Source organism: Epinephelus fuscoguttatus, linkage group LG14 (genome assembly GCF_011397635.1).
Source record: "Epinephelus fuscoguttatus linkage group LG14, E.fuscoguttatus.final_Chr_v1".
Taxonomy (NCBI): Eukaryota; Metazoa; Chordata; class Actinopteri; order Perciformes; family Serranidae; genus Epinephelus; species Epinephelus fuscoguttatus.
Genome location: NC_064765.1, coordinates 26707934 through 26723249, shown reverse-complemented (window position 1 = coordinate 26723249; position 15316 = coordinate 26707934). Strand labels below are relative to the sequence as shown.

Sequence of the window (15316 nt, the reverse complement as noted above, 5' to 3'; positions counted from 1 at the left end):
TCCGGTTACCGACAAACTCTGGTGCAGTTAGTTTGTAGTGACAACGTGTTCAGACCTCAATCTGAATCAACTGCAGTTGCATTTCACATTGTTTGGGTTAAATATGAGCAGTCCTGGAAGATTATTAATGTGCGCCTTCCCGCCGTACTGCTTTAATATGTGCATTCAGTGCATCCAATGCATCAACATATTGTTTTCTAGTTGGAGCCACGCCTCGTTTTCAAACTGTATGGTTTGACTAACATGAACAATGACAGCAATATAGTGCATGATGAGCAGCGCTAAAATCAACCTGCGTAGTTGTCCCTCCATTGTGACATTAGAAAGTGTCGCATTTATCTTGCAAGTGTACTCTTCTTCAACGTTTTGTTAACTCACTGGACTTTTCCTGCATGGAAAGTCTAACCAATCAAGAGCAGCTTTCTCGTGCAAAGCATTTGATCTGGTCCGCTTGTAAATGCTGCCATGAGAACACGAACCAACTCTAGGCAATTATGCAACTTTGTAACAAAATTAGTCTCTGATTCAGATTTATCAGCTTAGTTTTGATTTTAATGAACTTATCTTAGGAGAATTGAAGAGCTTTACTCAACTGTAACAGGTGAAACATACACAAAATCAAAGAGCTTTGAGATGTACGGTGACAGCATCTACCACACCACCCACTGTTCTATTCACTTAGCGAGGTATTTTAAATGATTTTGCAGGGTGTTACAATATCCTGTAGATCTCCTGACCTGTCTGTGATGAGTCAAGCGACTGCATATGTGCTTCTCTTCTGCTCTGCAGCCAGTGCATGGAAAGAAAGGCCAAGATGCATGCTTCATTTCAATGGTACATTATATAAAACTGTTTGCTCCTCTCTTTGCTAGAACAGGCCAAGAAAAACACACTACAGCTGGAGGCAGAAAGAGCAGGAGGGGGGGCTTTGTGTCACTGACTGACAAAGCACTACACTCATATGGTTTATATTTCAGCAGGCATCTTTGTATACTTGCAGGATCATGCAAACTCATCCCAGCACTCTCCGCAACATAAAGACATAGATAGCATGTGCTCCTCCTGAAGTCAAGTCAGCATCTTTTCCGCGGCAAAAGGAAGACTCCGCTCAGCGTAACCAACTGAAGCAGCCACATGTAGCGGAAAGGAAACTCATTTGGTGGGACAACGGCAAGAAAAGCTGTGACTTTCTCACTCTACGGGCTGACTAACTTGTTTCCTTCCATGTGGCAGAGCATGGCTCATGGTTCATTCATAGGTTTTTACTGTATGAGGCTGTGTCATCGTGGAACACGGTGGTTTGTATCTTGAAAACAACAGATCCAAGCCAAATGATATCTGACGCTTCTCAGAGTTCCAGCCAAGCGTGGAATTAAAGCTTTACTTGAGATACATCTGGCGCTCCAGTCAATTTCAGTGTGCATCGCACCGTAGCAATGTACTTTCAAAACTGTAACACACACCACACAAGCTGAAAATCTTCACCGTCACTCAGCTGTAGCTTCTCCCCGCTTTACGCAGCTGCTTTGTATGGACAAAACATAGCATAATGACAGCTTAATTTACAACTTATTGTTTGAGCAGTATCTCAGAGCCCTGGACCACTTCTCACCATCTTGTCTTTTCCTGCATGTTTCAGATAAGTGTGAACACTGCAGCCTGGCTGAGGCATAGCTGGCTCGTAAGAGGGGAGACGCAGGGGTTTGAAAAAGTGCCAAGTGTTTATATGCAATGAATTCGCTGCTGGTTTCCTTCTTACTGTAAGCTGAGAGCTGCATATGTGTGTGTGTGTGTGTGTGTGTGTGTGTGTGTGTGTGTGTGTGATTGTAGCCTATGTAAGCATGTGTGTGGATCCATTTCTGGTGCAGACAAGGTGGAATCACAACTCTTAACCACTGAGCTTAGGTCCAGGGCCTTGTCCAGACCACAGTGTAGTAGGAGACTCTACACCTGTCATCCTAGACCTCTCTCAATCATCAGGAGACGCTAACAAAGCTATACTGCTTACCCAATTTACATCAACCGCAGTGGCTGATGGTTTCCAGCCAAATCTCTTCCTGGTTTTACAAAACGTTGCTCTCCAAAGAAAATCCCGCAATTATTCAACCAGGCTTTTGATTAGTTGAATTCAGAGAAACAATACTCTTCTGTGGTCATTTGGCCTAAAGTACAAAACTGCTCAACTGTAGTGGAGATAATGGTGATGAGGTCAGCGTTTGGTTGCTAGCCACTGTATCCCCAATGAGAGCCAGGTGGCTTTTGGCCTAATAGCATCTCTTTTTTTTTTTCACATGTATGACATCTCTCTTCAATGACTGCCCTTGCGTGGGTGCTTGCTCAAATGCATATGTGTATGCACTGCATGAGCGTGTGTGTGTGCATTAACAGTGTCTAGAGGCCAAGTGGAGAAGAGGAAGGCTGAGTCACAGGATCTAAGGCCTCTCAGGAAGAGAGCAGTGTGATCTAAGACATGCTTGGCCAGGCCCCCGCACACTGCTGATGAGTTATAGCCCCGCTGCGATCCTCCGCCAGCGCCTCCGCCTCACAGATATACTGCAGGACGCACTCCATCTCACCCTCTCTGGCCTGGGGTAGCAGGGGACAGCCGCCAGATTCACCTCCACACGGGGCAAATAAACAGGTGAACCTGGGGGGGAGTTTATGTGAGATTGATGGCGACTGCACTTTCTCTTGTTCTGGCAGAGCAGGGGGTCATAAGGTGAGTGGTAATAGCAGGATGTAGGAACACACTGCTGTTGCTCAACAGAAACATTAATAATTGCTGCAGGTTCTGTGTTACAGAAAAGCAGACAGGCGCAAGCTGCTTGAGGTTTTCTCTTTCTTTATGATTAATAACGAGGACTTACTTTTACAGACGTCCTTTTGTTGAATTAGCAGTTCCGCGGAAATGCAATCGTACCTATGTAAAAGAACCTCACTTAACAAAACTAAACCAAACACTCAGCCGAGCCAAATTCCAACACTCAAGCTGTCCCCTACTTCAAAACGCAGACGCCAAAAGGCAATTGCTCCGAACATTTAAACACACAGACAAGAATAATGGCAAGTGCAGTGTAGAGAAAAGCCATTTGAGCGCAGGCACACAGAGTGAACAGACTGTGCTGCTCTGCCGACCACAGCAGATTGGAGAGCTAGGAGGCAGAGAGAATATGGAAACAGGGAGCGGCTCTGAGGGGAACTAACCGAACAGCGAGTGCGGCTGGGGAAAAGAGACACAGCGACAAAAGGAGTCATGCTGACTGTTTCCCTTGGGTTTAAAATATGCTCAAACAAGCCGATCAAACAAAAGTGGAATTGTAATACTTTCTCTCCATTTGACCTGCGGTGCTTTTCATTAGTGTGTTTCTTAAGACCTTTTCCCTTCATAACAACACAGAAGGTTTCTTGTTGTATCAACATGTAATTGCACTTCCCCTCACCACCTTCCTATCAGTTTGACAGATCACTCACTTCGCTGAAAGACAGGAAAGGCAAACAGTGCTGAGAAAACAACACAGAATAAGACATTCTGCAACCTGCTCTGACTGCAGGGATCAATAATGCCACGCTGATACAACTGTGTAGCTACAACAGAAACCATGTGGTCTTCATTGCAGGATGCTGGAAACATTTTTGGCACGTTAACACATCTGCTAAGATCATGATTATAACATCTGTTTGTTCTGGCCCTTTGAGCTTAAAAAGTCAAAAAAGTGACATTAGCGATTAACCAGGTCAAATAACTGAAGGTTAATATCTTAAAAAGGTCTGTGTGCGTGTCAATCGACCCCTCCTCTTCAGCATTTGTCATGGTTGAGGTGCTGTAAGTGTGCTGAGGTTGACAACAAGTGCAACGAAGGACTCCAGGAGAAACTGAGGCCGTTAATGAGTAAATTAATAAGGGAAATGAGATATCCTCTTGCAGTGAACTGTGTTATGCTAGGGTTACAAATTTATGAATGGAAACAAGTGGAGTGTCACAGGAAGTGCCCCTAAATCACCACACGTGGTTGGCTTCACAAGGACAAAGTCACCAGGATTCCTCCGCGTATTAAATGGTCCAATATTACCGCTGCCTTCCACTTTCATATAATCACAATCAAAACCCATTCGGCCAGCATTAACAGAGATTGGAGTGATGCAAGATTATCTCCCACCACTGGCAAAAGTCAAGTATGGTGAAGGGCATTTGGGCAGAGAATCCAAAGCAAAGCCACACATGGTGGCAAGAGCGGCCTTCAATTGATGGTTCTGGCACCGACTTAACGGCAAGGCATCAGCCATACGGTGGCTGCAACCCCCTCTGTGCCCCATGCAAGTCCTGCCAACGGGGCTGTCCCCCCTGTCCCTAGAGAGGACCACTCTTCTCCACTCTGTCATTCTCTCTAACTCTTGTGGCCGGGCCCTGTGTTCTGCCTTGCCACTTTACATTTAGAGGAGAGCGAGGCGGCAGAAATGTGCACTACAGATGGTAGAAATTACTTAGCTCACTTAACTTCAGAGATATTTTTTTCCCCTTTTTCTTCTCTCTCTCCCTTTTCCACAAATTACTCCAAGACTGGGGAAATTGATAGATTCCTTGCGCAAGGAGGCTTTTGAGTTGTACATGGAAGGTTTTGGTTTTTTTCCAGCAATCCCAATTGTGATATCGATTTAGTCAACTCCACGGCTTTGGAATACATCACCGTGCCTGCAAATGAACATTGAAAACCATCTAAGTTGGAAAAAGGCTGAGGCCATAACCAAGAACCAATACTAACAGTGAATATTTTGACTCGACGGCGACCTGTTTTTTCTTGGGAAGGAGCTGAATGTGCTTTCCAGGAAACGTCTGGCCTCATGTATATCACACATAAAGCCCTGTGCTGTTGGGACGTCCTCTGGGGTGAAATATAGCTGCCAGCTCCATAGGAACATGCAGATGTGGGCTTATACGGTCGGAGGGAGGGAGAGCGGGAGGGAGGGAGATGGTGGTGATTTATTTCCCGTGTGTTTCAGTTAGTTTTGGTCTATGTGAACTGCAGTCTCTCCATTTTCCATCTGCACCCTTTTTTCTTGCTATTTTCTCTTCTCATTTTCTTCTCCTTATGACTGTTTTCTGTCCTCTCCTGCTCCTTTCTATAGAAACTGTTTCCCAGACCAAGTCTTTCTTTATTTATACAGTCATATATTGATTGTATAGTCTTAATTGCCAAAGCTTAATCTTCTGATCACAAGTGGACACAATAACCTTTGCTAAACAGGACCTGAGGGCAGATGCCATCATGAAGTGTATAATGCAAACCAAAGAAAGCTGTTTCTACTGTTGCAACTCAATCTAATTAATCTTGAAAAAGGAATGTTGAGCCGATCTTGCTGTCTGTGCCAAGTGTTACCTTGCATCATAGAAGTGATGTTGCTCAAAAGTTTAGAACAACCCAAATCCTTCAGCTTTTATAATACTCTGCTATTTTACTGTACGTTGTCCAACGTAGCCTGTTTCTGACTCAAAAGGCCTTTGTCTCACTAATTACAGAGGCAGCTGTACAGGCCTCAACCAGAAACTGGGAGTTACAGCACTGACAAAACCAGTAGGGAAACCTGTGGCTGAGGCAGCTGCCTTTCACAGCATTTCCAGCTGGAATGAAAATGCAGAAACATCCAAAGGACAAGCGCTAAAATTAAAGTATTCATAAAAGTAGCATTTGAAGCAAAGGTTTAATGTTTTTTTTCCATTACCTATGCCAAAAGAACTTCCTTCATCCTGCTGAGCTTTATCTTCCCCTTTGATAGCGACTAAATCTTTTAAGTGATGCCAAGCTTCACTGTAAAGTCTCCATTTATATAAAGTCTTTTTGCTGCCAACATTCACCAGAAAGCATCTCAATACAGTCCCATAAAAACTGGAAACTAAACTGTGTTGATTGTGTAATCGTCATTACAGCATCCATCAGAATGTGTCAGATGTGCAGTACTACCGAAGCAAGTGTTTAGCTTCAAATATTTCAGTTTCCTAGCAGTCCAATCCCACCCATCCCGAGCAACATCACATCATCCTCCAAAAATGCCTGGGTGAAGAGGAATGTTCTGTCGCTGGCTGGCTGTCCAGGCTGGCCAGCTGGCTAACTGGGAGTCATTCTCAGGGAGTCATGAACTTTTGTCCCGCCACTGCTCCCTTGCTGGCTGCACGAGAGGACTTGGGCGACACCAAACAGGAAGTGCTCAACAAGTGGAAGCTATGGATGTTTATCTCGCGCCATTCATCAAGCTTAAAAACCAGACAGAGAAGTCAGGACCCTGACCACTGAAACAAGGCTGGCCCAACTTAGAGTTGTGTGTAGCCACTTGGGGGCCATCAATGCGCCGTTGTGGGTAAGATTGGTACCCGACTGGGAGGGTCTTCGCCACCCACTGGCTGGCTCCTTTCATCCTTTCTCACAGTCCTCAAGGAGCCTGGCTTTGAGTTGATACCCTTGTGCCAAGTCGTGACACTAGAACAGTCATATTTTAAAGTATTCAGTAGATTGCAGGAGTTGTAACCGCAGTAGTGTCTCTAAGAGACTGAGATTGAACCTATCAAGATCAGGTTGCCCCGGACTACGGTTGACCTTAACCACGAAAGTTGGTGAATGTGGTCCAAAACCACTACTATCAAAACCAAATTCAGATCAGCACAGAAAGCAAAGAGAAAGCAAATCTAGTCTGTGGATGCTGGCCAAGCCATGTGGTTGAGTCTTTAGCAGGAAGAGGCATGAGCCGTACGAAATCTATACAATACACAGCTATTATAACAGGCTGCAGACTGCATGACCCCATCACACAATGAGAGTGATTCAAAACTAAAGGGTTCAGGAAAGATATGAAATGTCAACCTTGAAGCCATGACACATTATATACATTTAGAGTGAGCGCCTGCTAACATCTGGACATTTTACAGCTGTCCAACTGCACGCAGGGTGCATCTGTTCGAGCATACAGGATTGTATCCACGGTTTGTAAAGTCCTCTGCGAGCTAACAAGCACCTTCAATACAAAGGCTCATTGAAACTTGGACATGAATTAGTGTAGTTTGTCATGGTGTTGCTGTCTAGTACACCAAAAGAAACACATATTTTACTTTGGTAAGCCAGTGAAGGAACAGGCCCTGAAGAGAAACACTAAACAAAAAACTTAAAAGTTGCTAACAACAGCAGGAGTGCAACAAAGTAAAGCACTCACTTCAACTTTCTGTCCTAGAGCTATGGTCACAAGCTTTGAGAACACAGTGAAAGAATGAGACGGCAGATACAAGAAGCCTAACTGAGGATTTTGTGTAGAATGGCTGGGCCCACTGTTTGCAATGAACATTTTGAATGTCATACATTAAACTGATAATTGATCAGCTTTGATAGAAATTCTTGGGTTAAAACTGGTTGTAGTTCATAGTAGGAAAAGGATGCATCTGAAAATGGGTGACAAAGGATCCTCCTACCTATGCTGAGTGGTTGACAATTCTAAGAAGTATTTATACAATGGAAAAAAGTACATATTTGCTCAGATTACGAAGGGATTTTTTTTATAATGGAGGTAAAAGGGTAACACTGGTATTGATGATTGAAGGGTTCTATATTTGATATGGACTGTGGTGATACCCTGAAGTAGTCTACTATGAATTTTATTTTCTACTTTTTGATTAATAATAATACGTACATTTTCCTATATTGGACTGAATGTATGTCTATGTAAAATGAACTTAAATAAACCCTGTTTATTTTATTTTGATATATTTATGTTACTTGGTCATTTTCGGTGATATTACTATTATTTCCATGCTGTATTGTTCATATAAAACCTATCAATAATGTCACCCCTTGCAGAGAGAGAGTTTTAAAAAAAGAAAGGTATGAATGACGCTGGATTTATTCTACTGTGTTAAGGGGTTATGGCGTACCTACGACATCTACATTTGTAGGCTCCAAGGTTACGCCATAGCAGACATTAAAAAAATCGAACTAAACATCAGAACTACAGCATCAAGAGAGATACCACACTGGGACCACAAGGACTGTATGTGGTCAGCTTGGTCTGCTCTTCTTTTCTGATGCTGGTGTAGATTGTTGAGCGTGAAGACAACAACAGGAAGTTGAAGAAAGACACTGACTCATCGATTGCATGGCACTGGTCTCCTTTTCAGTAGTGAGAGAATTTTAAGTAACATTACGAGTTACCTTGATGTAGCTTCACTTCTATGTTAGTATGAGCATAGCAAAGTGTCTCTCTGTATCACAAAGTAAATCAAAGAGTGTAAACACAGTTACTGTGGAGACCAGTTAGAGACGATGACTGACAACCTACGGAGCCTTCACGCTTTATAAGGGTGTCTACAGATATAATCAAGTTAAATCTAAGACTTTAAGTACTTTTTACTCCCACCATATATGAAATTTAACACCTTTAAGACCTTATATTAAGAAGATTAATGATTCATTTAAGACATTTTAAAACTTTTTAGGGACTTGTAGACACCCTGTTTACACACAATACAACATGATTTCATTTTTGGCTCACGCACCCTCGCTCAAGGGACACTAGCAAAGAGGAACGTCACTGAGGCATTTTTGAAAACAACAAAGATGGCTGCAGCTGTTGGGAATTTTCTGTTGAAGTACTATTTTCAAATTCCGATCACAGTCTGTTCAAGGACTGTGATCGGCCATCACAGCTCATCTCTGCACACTGTAGTCCGTTTACAGTGGTCTGTCACTCTGCACTACATCACATATTTTGGTTGCTCTGATTGGTTGTAGGTCTATTCAATTGCGTCCAGAGGCATTTTGGTCCACAGCCGTTAGTAGCGCCTCTTTGAAATCAAAAATGAAATGAGAGGTTCCAACTTGCATTTGCGATTTGGTCTGGTCTGGTGCATCACTGAGCTGTAAATCAAAACTCACACTGTAGCCATCTACAGTTGGACTCCTGTTAACCCCTTGAGTCGCCAATAAATCCAGCTTTACTGTTCCAATAGGTCAATGAGGAGTTAAGTTAGCTTGGCTGCCAACTAGGAAAAACCCAGACAAGAAACAGGACACATTGGAGGAACTACATCTTCCAACATGCCTGAATTTGCACACTGGGATGCCATAAAAAGAGCTACTGAGAAAAGTGCATCTGGCTTGCTGTTCTTGCCCTGCTGGCACAGTGACCCAGACCCAGATAATCAGCAGAAAGATGGACAAATTTCTCAGCCACAAGGATGAAGGCTACCAAGATATGGTTAACATCATGGTTTACATACGACTAAATCCCACTCTGAAAGTTCACAACAGCTGACACAGCAGAAAACCTGACACTGAATGGACAGATTTAAGTCTGGATAAGCATCTCTGTTTGTTGCATGGCTGAGTGGTGAGTCACTTTGCGAAGCAGGCCAGCTCTCAGCAGAGGAAACAGCGGCACGAAGGGGGGAATATACTTCCATCCAGACTCTATCTCCATGCAGATATTACCACATGAAATCTAAAGCTTTTTCCTGTCTCGTCTCTGCTGACAGACACCTGAGGTTCTGCTGACTGAAGGCATCCTGGGACGACTGTCAACGGCTAAGCCAGGGTCAGAGATCCTCAGCTGGAAAAGTTGGCCAGGATGAGCAGACTTTGTAAAAGGCTCACCATTGTCATGCATATTTTAGAACAAGAAGTGAGGCAGGGATGGACCGGAGAGCGCAAGAAGGCCTACAGTCATATTTTCCATTGATATCAAAGCCATGTGGCTGGATTTCATGAAATAGTTGAGGCAGTACACTGCATTTGGCAGTGTTTAATAGAAGAAATGTGGATGAACGGGCTGGATATGTTCTGCGGTGATGATGTACAGTATATTATGATGAAAAGGATGTACAGTATGTTCAGATGTTAACTGTATATATGGCCTTTTCGAAGTTCCCATGACTGCTGGCTGTAAATTAGATAGTTTCCTGCCATATTTTATTAAAGTGCATGGCATCTTTAAATGAATGCATGTGATATGAAGCGATACACGGAGATAAAACTCCACATAGGCATTAGGTGATCCTGATCTCATCTTGGCAGATAATCAGCACCCACTCACCGCAAATGCACTGCGCTGATTTTCTTTTACGGGTTGTCTTCAAAGCATCGAATTTCCCACCCTTTTCCTGTTACAGATTCTTGCAACTATGCCAATATGTTACAGGATCCATGTAAATATGCGCAGTGATGAGATTTTCTGCTCTGCGGACCAGAACTGTTCATAACTAGCTAGTGAGAATCAGCAGACCTCGTAAAGAACAACAACATTACCCTGCTCCTCTGGAATGTCAACTTGGACAACATGGAACCAAAGGACACACAGGCTCAATCCAGATAGCTCCTTCACTATCTTCCACTTGTTGTTTGACGCAAGGCTGTTCATCATTCTCCCCCCCCCCACCTTATTTCCATTATCATCATCTCAAACACAAATATAGCTCAGACCGGCCTAAATGCTCAGATCCCGATGGCTGATGAAAGTGCTTCGCTTAATCACCCTCTTTTTATTCAGTCGGTGATAATTACAGACACAAAGGGAGTAATCATCATTATAGGCTATACAAGAGGTTAGAAAAACAGCAACGTGTGGATGCACACAGGAGCCATTTCATTATTCCAACAGGCTTTGCACACCATTAATCCCACACAACTGTGAAGCACAGGCTCAGAGAAGACAATAACTCAGTAAGAGGTTTAAGCACCTACTGTGTATATGCTTAGAAATACTGTACCAATAATGATAGATTTGATCAACTTTCAATTTTAATTTGCAATACTCATTGTGGGGACTAGGTTAATTGATAACTCTAAATTGTCCGTAGGTGTGAATGTGAGCGTGAATGGTTGTTTGTCTCTATGTGTCAGCCCTGCGATAGTCTGGCGACCTGTCCAGGGTGTACCCTGCCTCTCGCCCGATGTAGCTGGGATAGGCTCCAGCCCCCCCGCGACCCTCAAGAGGATGAAGCGGTTAGAAGATGAATGAATGAATGAATGAATGAATGAATGAATGAATGAATGAATACTCATTGTACCATTTAGTGTTCTGCTGGTTTAAAGGAATACTTCACCCAAAAAATGACCATATGTTTATCAATTAGTCCTGCTGTGTTACCTTGAATTTTGTTAAGAAAACTTTGTTTTTCTCACATGCTTCCATGAACAAATGGCGAACGCATTGATTTATTGATTGATTGGGGACCATGTATAACAACAGCAACACTATATCAAAGCATTTGTATACAAAGTCTCAGTCCAGGTCTCATTAATGCAGGCGTATGCTCAGTACTTCCTACACACATGCATTTTTGTTAAAACTTTTTTTTAAAACTGATCTGAAAGTGAAACTTAGTGACGCTTTCTTCAAAGCCAGATGCCAATACTAAGGGCCAATTCGTAGTTTCCAGGTCCACTGTGGTGCGTGTGACATAAATGTAGTCATCTATCCATGTCTGCAAGGGTCCAAACGGACCCCTATGTGGCCCATTTTTTGTGACTGCGCAGAGAGTATGCATAGCAAGCGCCACCTGTGCATGCTCCAATCATAGGCTCCAATCTCTTGTTCCAAACTCCAAAACACTGCAGTCAAGCCAGCCACAGCCCCTCACCACAGTGAAGTTAGATTTAAGTTGGATAATCGACAGACATTCACTCCAAACCCAGAAGCTTCTCTTCAGCTTCACTCTTACCTGTTGTCGGCAGGATGAGGATGGTAAGCTCATCTCCCAGCCCTCCCATTTAGTGCTGAGGGCTGACGCAGAACCTCAAATGTACAATGAACAGAAGCGCATGCGTGCTGGCTGTCTGTGAACGTTCAACTTGTAAAGTATGTCCGAGCCTTGAGACTTTTTAGTAAAAATGCATGTGTTCGGGAAGTACTGAGCATACGACTGGATAAATAAGACTTGGATTGTGCTGCACAAGTCATGTGAGAGTTTGTAAAAAGATGTTTTGATATAGTTTTGCTGTTGTGAAACGTGGTCCCCAATCAATCAATAACTCAATATGTTAACTGTTTTCAATGGAGGCCTTTGAGCAAAACAGTTTTTTCACTACTTCAAAGTAACAGCATGACTAATTGATTTAATTTTTTGGGTGAAGTATTCCTTTAATGTTCCAGTTTATGGGAAAAAACGTTTTTGTGAATGTATTTGGTGTTTGCAGTAGTGCAATGACATATTTTCCTGATAGACAAAACAACAGAAAGGCACAACATCTGTGGTGTTGCTGCTTTACAGTGCTTATTTTATTATACGAGGCCACTTCAAATTAGAAACAAATATTAAAATGTTTTGACATCATCCTTACTTTGCTCATTACTAACAGGCAGACGCGCACACACACACACACACACACACAAACACACACAGGCAGACACAGACCTTGATCAGGACTGGCCCGACCACTTCCAGCCCAAATGAACAAGAACAGGCTAAATTAAAGCTGGCGCCGTTGATTTGCACTTTGGATATTCTCGCACAACCAAATACGAGATGGCAACTGATGAAGCCTATACTTGTATTTAAAGCCACTTCTTATGCCGAGGCTACACTCCAGTGTCATTACAACACACTACCAGTGTCATGGAAAATAAAGCAGGTCCAACATCACACAGGCAAAGCAAAACCACCGAGTGGCTCTGTATATGTGTGTGCATTTGCACCATGCAAGTCCAGTAACATTATACCGCAATGTAAATAAGTGGTGCTGCTACACTGTGTCCTGTAACTGGAGGATCATCAGTGGTGCTGTTGTGTGCATGCTTCTGTGGTGTTTGACTCATTTTAGGGCACGAGGCCCAGATGTCTGCTTTGGAAAACAAAACCTAAACAGATGAATATGGTAGAAGATGGCAAAACACATGTTGGCGCATCGTGCTCGTCCTCCACTGCCTTTGGTATTACTGCTCAAGTTTGACAGCGAGCTAATTGAAGTAGATCTGCATGTGTTTGTGGAAAGCCTTTCACTTCAGATGACATTAGAGAAAAACTGTGTGATGATAGATGCCCTTTATGAGTAAAACCAGAGGGTGAATCATATGACAGTGCACTTCAGTGCTTACCTTCTGGTCCACTATGGAGCACACCAGGTCCTTGACAGCGGACAACGATAGGTCACTGGCCTCCAGGTTCACCGTCTCTCTTGTGAGTCCTATCTGCAGCAGGAAGGACACCCCATGAAAAGAGCTGCGGGAGTTAGTGGGGCTGGGGACGCTGTGACTGCCGTTGGACAGCCGCGTGTAGAGCGGCCCGGGCGGGCTTGGCGACAGGGAGGACGATGAGGACGGGTGGTGCGGATAGAGAGAGTGGAGGAAGGCTCGAGGTAAGGACGGGGGAGAGGAGGCAGACATTGGGTTTCTTCCAATGGCGACGTGGAACGCTGAATGGTGGAGGTTTTAGTGAAGGCTGGCAGAAGGAAGCACAGTGGACTCCTGGTAGGGGGAATCTTTGGTCCTCATCAGTGATGGTGAGTCAGCACTGTGTGTTTTTTTTTTTTTTTTTATCAGAGTGACATTGTTTTTCATAAATTAAGAGAGCAACAGGCGATCCACCCACCACACAGCACAGCACACAATGTAGCCGGGGCAGGTGATGGAGAAAAAGTCTGTGAACAATCCGCAGACTTCTGCAGTAAAATTACTGCAGCAAGCTTCATATCCTGGAGTGGCGCTCCTTCTCCTTACTGAAGTCAGTAATCCACTCTGACCACAGGAAGCCTGTCACCACAAACATACACACACAGACAAACACACATAGTGCTATTTTATGATGAAAAGCATTTACCTATCTGAATACAGCAGAGACAGTAGTGCACATGAGACGCTCTTATTCGGTTGTGCAAAGTATGAATGAAACAAGTACTTATCTTCGCTTTGTGTACAATTTTAAGTTGAATTTATGTGGACAAACATGTTTCTGCTTTCTCAATTAACGCATTTAAGAAATTGAGTTCACCAAACTTATTTTATTTGAGTCAGCCAGGCTCATTTTTTTTTTTTAAATTGAAACAACTAAATTTTTATTTGTCTACTAGAATTGTATCTAACACTTTAAACTTAATTTCTCCTACAATATCTCCTATCTATCACTTTGATTATGTCTTGTGTTGTTTTGCTGTTGCTTTGCATTGTTTTGGTTGTAATTGCTTCCCAGTGTTAGCTTCATGCTAACTTATAGCCTTTACTTAAATGGGCTGTGCTAAAGGACCCCCAGCTTGAGCTTTTCTGTCTATAAATTCATTACTTTTTACTTTACTATCGACATTTGTTGACTTTTTAGTAAACTTAACAAAGCTATTACCACACCAGGCCTTTGTGCTCGTGCGCGAGACAATAAAATAACAGCCTAAAAGACACGTAAAAGTTGATAAAGCGTATCATTTCTGTGTTTACAAGAATTCAAACTCAACAAACATCTGGAGCCAAGGCTTCCTAACATCTGCACCCCTCCCACTTTCGATTGGCTTGCTGGCAGAACACAACCCGAGTCGAGAATGCCAGCAAAACAAGTTATACAAGAGCTGGATTTACACATTCACAGGGCTTTAGTGTAGCTCAACTATGTCTTCACTTCACCTCAGTTTACAACCAAACGTCGCCACGAGTGATATGAAGCGATACTTTACCTTCACAGTCAGCGAAGGGTGCTTTTCTTTCCATTGTGACTTTGCTGAAGAAACTTTGTAACTCCATCAACTGAGAAAAGCGGAGTGTGAAGTTTCAAAAGTCTGCACCTCACACACACACACACACACACACACATACACAAAGCGCTGCCCCGTCGCTTACACGTACCAAATACCGACACAAGTTTTACATCCAGGCGCGCGGACACTGACCGAGCCGTCCATTTATTTTCTCTTATCTTTTATTCCAGATTGTAAATTCATGCGCATCTTATTATCCTTCCAGCTGTGTCTACTCCCCCTGCTTGACGAGGAAAAAGAGCAGCGGCCGTCGCTGGGGCTTGGAGTCTTTTTATTATCTCCGCATAACTGACTTTCCATGTGTGGGGAGGAAACTTGAACTACAGTGCTTGTGAAGCAATGGCGCCTCCGATGGAGCTCAGGCCAATGCGCATGTGCTTCTCTTTTCCGTTATTTCAACTTGTCCATGCCAAGAAAAAAACGTTCTTCTACACGACCCGGATCGGTTTGTAGTATGCTGGTTTCCAATGTGGGGTCCAGAAGTCCTTAGGGGCCCATGAAGGGGTTCATACATGCCCCCAGCAATGTGGAGGAGTGGAGTGATTTCACTTTGCTTTATTAAACAACAAAGAAGTCTCTAGTGTTGTCTCCCGACTTATCTTAGCAGA

General features: G+C 43.4%; 1 protein-coding gene across 3 annotated transcripts in view; it reads right to left on the bottom strand.

Moving 5' to 3' along the window:
- Positions 1-15003, bottom strand: part of prkd3 (protein kinase D3) — a 46140-nt gene extending 31137 nt beyond the window's left edge. For 2 of the 3 annotated variants that reach the window (XM_049597218.1, XM_049597217.1), the window contains exons 1-2: positions 14628-15003; positions 13066-13719 (exon numbers count right to left, since the gene is read on the bottom strand). In XM_049597218.1, the coding sequence (XP_049453175.1) occupies positions 13066-13353 (288 nt within the window). In that variant the 5' untranslated portion in view covers positions 13354-13719; positions 14628-15003. The remainder of the gene's footprint in view (positions 1-13065; positions 13720-14627) is intronic. The other variant, XM_049597216.1, reaches the window with a different exon arrangement.
- Between the last annotated feature and the right edge of the window lie 313 nt (positions 15004-15316).